Source organism: Physeter macrocephalus, chromosome 14, assembly GCF_002837175.3.
Source record: "Physeter macrocephalus isolate SW-GA chromosome 14, ASM283717v5, whole genome shotgun sequence".
In the NCBI taxonomy this organism is placed as follows: domain Eukaryota; kingdom Metazoa; phylum Chordata; class Mammalia; order Artiodactyla; family Physeteridae; genus Physeter; species Physeter macrocephalus.
Window position 1 is genome coordinate 73,352,355 of NC_041227.1, and position 6,031 is coordinate 73,358,385.

At 53.7% G+C, this 6,031-nt stretch overlaps 1 protein-coding gene across 1 annotated transcript in view; it reads right to left on the reverse strand.

Annotated features, from left to right (window-relative positions):
* Positions 1-4,354, reverse strand: part of TBL2 (transducin beta like 2) — a 5,140-nt gene extending 786 nt beyond the window's left edge. The window contains exons 1-7 of the mRNA XM_055089751.1: positions 4,186-4,354; positions 2,584-2,714; positions 2,139-2,323; positions 1,500-1,651; positions 1,067-1,193; positions 321-473; positions 5-96 (exon numbers count right to left, since the gene is read on the reverse strand). Coding sequence (XP_054945726.1) covers positions 5-96; positions 321-473; positions 1,067-1,193; positions 1,500-1,651; positions 2,139-2,323; positions 2,584-2,714; positions 4,186-4,315 — 970 coding nt within the window. The 5' untranslated portion in view covers positions 4,316-4,354. The remainder of the gene's footprint in view (positions 1-4; positions 97-320; positions 474-1,066; positions 1,194-1,499; positions 1,652-2,138; positions 2,324-2,583; positions 2,715-4,185) is intronic.
* Positions 4,355-6,031: the final 1,677 nt, after the last annotated feature.

The following is a 6,031-nucleotide window of genomic DNA, read 5'->3' on the forward strand; positions in this document are numbered from 1 at the left end:
AAACGGCCTGTCCTCAGCAAGTAGGGGTCCTGCTTCTTGTATTCCACATCTGTGTCCCACAGTTTCCACGTACCATCCTTGGAGACAGAGGCCATCCTGCAGCAGGGAAAGGCACGGCTCTAGCCCCAAAACACCCTGGAGGGGAGGGCACTGGAACAGCGCTAGGGACGCCAGCTAGGGAGCCAGTTCCACTGCTACATCTACTTCCTGCTGCGGGCCAGGCACCCCCCACTTCAGAGGCGCTGCAGAGAACGCCACAAGGATCCCGGACGCCGAGAGGGGCCGCAGGTCATGGGTAAGAAACCAGAGGAGCCACTCACCTCCGGCAGTCACTGGAGAAAGCGAAGAAGTGGACGGCTGCAGAGTGGCCCTTCAGTTCAAAGGCTCGCACAACCTCCTGGAAGTCCCCTTTTTTCCCAAAGCAGACTTCCCAAACTTTTACATCCGGGGTGAAGCCACATGAGGCCACAAACCTGCCATACAACCCAGGTTGCATTAAAACTTAATTTTAAGGGCGTCTTTTTCTGCAAATCCGCCAAAACTTTTTCCTGAGAAAGCTAATTAATCTTGTACCTAAAACACTACCTTTGAAAACTGCTTTTATACATGACCTCAGTCCATCCTCACAGCCAGGCTGTAAGATACATAGTACCCCCACCCCAACCTCTTAAAAACTGTGGCTGAAGGGCTTCCCTGGTGGCGCAGTGGTTGCGTGTCCGCCTGCCGATGCAGGGGAACCGGGTTCGCGCCCCGGTCCGGGAAGATCCCACATGCCGCGGAGCGGCTGGGCCCGTGAGCCGTGGCCGCTGAGCCTGCGCGTCCGGAGCCCGTGCTCCGCAACGGGAGAGGCCACAACAGAGGGAGGCCCGCGTACCGCAAAAAAAAAAAAAACAAAAAAAACTGTGGCTGAAGAAATGGAGACTAAGGACTAGAATCTAGGTGCCCTGACTCCACACTGCCTGCCCCTTCTGCTCTCTGAAGCTGGCTCTCTGCTCTGTCCCCGGCCCCCCAGCCCCGCAGCCCCAACCTCTGCCCATGCCCGAGGCCAAAGTCCCTCCTTCCTCACCTGCTACAGGGGGATATAGCAGCAGATGTATTGTGCATCTGATTGGTGTTGATGGTAGACAGCACCTGACCTTTCAGATTCCAGATGAGGATAGTTGTGTCACTGGAAGCAGTCATGATGAACTTCCCTGAAGGGGAGAGGAATGCCATGAGCTGAGGGCCATGACCTGATCGAGTGACTTATGAAGGCGTCTGCTGCCCAGTGTAATGTATCCACGCTTCCCTCCCAAGCCAAGGGTCACCACAGATAAGGATTTGGCTGAAGACGGTGGCTATTACCTGCCTCTCCCAGGGGACTTGCTGTGGCTCCCAGGACTCCAGGGGAGCCCAGAGCCAGGGCCCTTTTTGTCACACTGGAGCTAAGCATAACTCTCAGGCTGGGCTGGGTCCATTCCCTCTTGCCTTGGGCAAGCTCCATCCTCTGAATGCCTCACCTGTGTCAGCAATGCCAATGCTGACGATGGCTGCCTTGTGCTTTTTAGGAAAGTCCTCTGGGGTGGCCGTGAAAGTATAGCCCCCATCCTCTCGCTTGGTCATCTTGAAGACACGGAGGGTATCTCCGTTAGCCAGCCAGACGATGAATGCTCTAGAGACAGGGAGCAGACAAGTCTCTCACTCCTTGGGGCACGGAGACCTGTGTGTGCCAGGTCCTATGCTAAGCAGGCTCTGAGGAAAATCAAGATCTCCCTTCAGGACTTATAGTCCAGCCTCACAACTTAAACCCTTAATTGAAAATCTCTTAAAACTCCTTACAAGGTAAGCCTCTCATAGCTCTGGCTCCTTTAGCTTCTCTCTAGGGTTTAGAAAACCATTAGAGCTTCCAAGACTACTCTGGAAGTCAGGCTTTGGTACTTCCCAAGGAGGAACAGATCTTCCCCTCTCTGCTTCCTTGCTATGTCGCTCCATAGCCCTCCAAGGAGCCTCAGGCAGTGTTCAAGCTGTCTGGATGTTCCCTTTCTGCCATCTCAAGGGAGACCCTGGGTCCCCCCTCACTGCCCCAAACAAGGTATGGGAAGGACATAAGCCTGGGTCAGGGCTTCTGCAGGCAAACCTGGGGCTCCATCCTGTCCCACCTGCAGTCAGGGCTGAAGCGCACCAGGACGGCATGGTCCAGCTCCACGTTTGCTCTCATGCTGCGGTGCTCCCGCTGCAGGAAGTCCTTGGTGCTCCAGATGCGGACGGTACGGTCATCTGCACAGGTGGCCAGGTACTTGCCATTGCTGCTAAAGTCCATGCAAGATATGTTCCCACTGTGGCTCTAGGGGAAGGGTTGCAGCAAGTATGAACAGGAACCCCTTGGGCAAATGGGGAAACCCATGCAGCCATGATTCTGGGGCCCTGTTGCTTAGATGAACAGCAAGCTGCTGATGGGATGTGATGAGAAGGGATAGGACGGGGCATCCCCACTGATTTTGGTCAGAGGCAGAGGGGTCTGTAACACGCACAGAATACTACAAAGGAAAAGTCTACGGGGGTGTGAGTCTTTGTATACATGTCGTGTGCACGGGCACCACGTACCTTCAATGTCGCAGCCAGGAGGCGGTGGGTGAAGTTGTGTTGCTGAGGCTTTTCCTTGTGAATCCGCTGATGTTGTTTCTGCTTCTTGGGTCTCAAGGACTTGTCAGGTGGAAATCCATTTGCTCTTTGGCCTATAAGGAAGGCCCATGTCATTCGTCCATTCACTCACTCAATAAGCACTTACTGACCACCTACGATTGGCACTGAATGGAGGCACAAGAGATGTCCAGATATGGCCCCTGTCCTCAAGAAGAGAGGGATATGGGGAAAAAAAACAGAGGCTTTGGAATCAGACCTGGGTTTGGACTGCATCTCTACCACTGAGTTATCTTGAGGAGGCTGCTTGCTGTTAGTGTATTTAACATAACCATATAGAGCATCTCACTGCACGTCAGAAAAGGTGCCCTCTCTGGGCAGGCACAGCTCAGCAGGTACACAGAATGGCCAGTGGAATGCAGATTCTTGGCCAGACATCTCCAAGTGGGGGATAATGTGCACACCGGAATCTAGTAACCCTGATCTCAGATAATTACCCTGGCCTTGGTTTTCTAAAAGAGAAGTTGCGAATTGGGTGAGATAATAGATACAAAATGACAAGCACAGTACCCAACACAAGCATTAAAAGGCTCAAAGAAATCCCAGAGAGAACCCAGAGGTGAGAGGTAGTTGACGTGAGTTGAGTACATCCCGTGTGCTAGAAATGGTGCCAGTCGTTTTTGTATCAAACAGCTAATTTAATTGAAAATCGGGCCAGGAGCAAAGCTGGCATGTGTTAGATCGCTACAAATGCTCAATTCCTACAGGAAGAAAACTCCTGAGGCCACGTACAAAGACAAATCTGCCTGCCCTCCACTTGCCTCTCCAGCCTTGTCTAACAAGCCCTCCCCTCTCCCCTCAAACTACAGTCAAACCAAATGCTGTTCCAGGATTCCTTGGCTTCACGCATGTTGCCATTGCCAGGAGTATTCGCCCTCTCTTGGCCTCCTGGCAAACTCTTACACGTCTATCCTTCAAGACCCCCTGTCAAGGGTTCCCTACTTGACACCCCCCGCCCACCGACAAAAGCAGGGCTGACCACTCCCACCCTTGGGTTTCCTGTGTCTAGTACTGACCTTCCTATGAAACCTACTACACTGTATTTTTCACTTACATTTTCACCTGTTCTTTTTTACCCGACATTGGACTCCCTAAAGGAAAAGACCCCAGAGCCCACAGGAGGTAGCAGGTACTCAATAAATGCTGCATGTCGGGGAACCAGAGCGTTCACAAATGAATGTCCGTCCCCTCCTCCCCGTTTTCAGAAAATAACGAACAAGGAGCGCGCTGGAGTTTCCTAGCGCCCCCGCAGCAGCCCCGGGGAGAAGCTCGGGCTCCGAGGGAAGGCGGCTTAGCCTCGGCCATGGAGAGCTCGGCAGCGCGGGGCCTAGGTTCGTTTAACAGGTCGTCCCGAAGTGAAACTGATGTCCCAAGAGGAGAAACTGAGGCCGGAGGGAGGGGGGGGATCTCTGGCACCCCCGCAGGCCCAAACGGCCGGTCGGAACCCGGGGAGGCCGGGAGCGACAGGTCCGGCGGGTCGCCCCCACGCGCCCCCGCCCCACTAACCTGCGGACCGGCCGCACGTCTCCTGCTCCGCGCGCAGCCACCCCCGCGCTACCGCCGCCGTCGCCATCAGGGCCAGCAGCCCGAGCAACAGCGACAGCCCCATCAGCTCCGGCATCTGCAGCAGCTCCATGTCGGCAGTCACTGCCACCTCAGCCTCTGGCCTCGCGAGGGCCTGCACGTCTCCGCGGGGCGGCGCACGCACGCGGGGCGGGGCCTGGCCCTTAGTGCGACCCGAGGGGCGCGGCCTGGTCGTTGGCCCGCCTCCGGGGGCGGGGCCTGTTGTTGGAGCGTGCCGAGGGGCGGGGCCTGACCTCGGGCGTCCGGAAGGACGCGGCCTGGCTATTTAAGGGGGTCTGGCCATTGAGGCTGTGTGGCCGCACAGGGTAGGGGGCGGGTAATGCAGTCTCTGCTCAGGCCTCCCCTTGAAGAATTTACTGATAATCGTTATTAAAGGCGTTATTCCAGTCGTCATCACATCGGATCCTTTCAAGGAGACATGGGACCAATTATTACTCCCATTCAACTGGTGGGAAAGTCTTCTTAGTATCGGGGGGAAATTCAGATGGGCTTTTACTGTTAATGGAGAAGCGAAAGGGTATTTCTGGAATTAGGGTGTGGGACAGCTTCATCCTCCTGAGCAGGAGGATGCTGTGTGGAGGCAGGGTATGAGCAAAATAAAAAGTAGCAGGTAAGGGAATTCCCTGGCAGTCCTGTGGTTAGGACTCCACGCTTCCATTGCAGGGGGCACAGGTTCGATCCCTGGTCGGAGAACTAAGAGTCCGCAAGCCTCGCGGCATGGGCCAAAAAAAAAAAAAAAAAAAAGCAGGTAAGATTGGAAAGGTCTGGAGGGCCTTGAGTGCCAGCTCAATCCAGCAAACAGAGAGTAGATTCTGGTGGTTATTTCAGGGTGAGATAACTCAAAATCGGGGTCTTGGAGATTCTTCGGATGGACTAGTGTGTGCCAAGACCAAAGACAGAAGGAAAACCAAGAGGTGGTTGCAAGGGTCCAAGAGGGAGGTGATAAGAGCCTGGACTCGGGGTGGCCTGGGGATAGAAAGGAAGTTGAAAAGGTGATTTTAAACAAGACACTTTTAATTTTGAAATAATTATAGATTCACAGGTAGTTGGAAAAAAAATGAAGAGGAAGGTTCCATGTATCCTTTACCCAGGTTCCCCCAATGGTAACATCTTGCATAACTATAGTGCAATATCAAAACCAGGAAATTGACGTTAATACAATCTACAGAGTTTATTCACCAAAAAAAGAGATATTCTGAAAGACTAGTGATAGAATTTGGGGCAGACTAGCTGGAGAGGGAATATTCCCAGAACAAGCATGCTCCGTGGGCCTCCCAGGCCCACAACCCAGAGCGAGTCGAAATGCCAGGGTCAGGGATGCCAGGTTCAAACGTTTCCATGGCCACCAGGGAGCCCTTCCTGGCAGTGCAGGTCCTCTGGCCTTTAGAAGGATCCTATGAGGACAGAGGCTCCTGCAGAGACTAGATGACAGACAGACTCACCCACAACCGCGAGTGAGGAAACAGATCCAGTCAGAGAGCAAGTGAAGTGGCCTCATTTCCTTCCCTTTTGTCCTTGGTGAGGGGAGAAGGGGAGACTGGCATTGACTCAGCTGTGGGCAGTGGGGTGGAGAGGGCTAGGAGGGAGTGTCCAGAGCATTCCAGGGCTTTTCCTCCTGAATTTGCTATTTAGAACCGAAGGCCCAGCCATGAACCACTTTCTCCTAGAGACAAAGTGGTACGTTTCAGAATTTCATTCACCAAGCATTTTGCAGGTGACATTTATTGATCCAGGAGCTTTGCATTTCATGTAATCTTCTCACATTCCC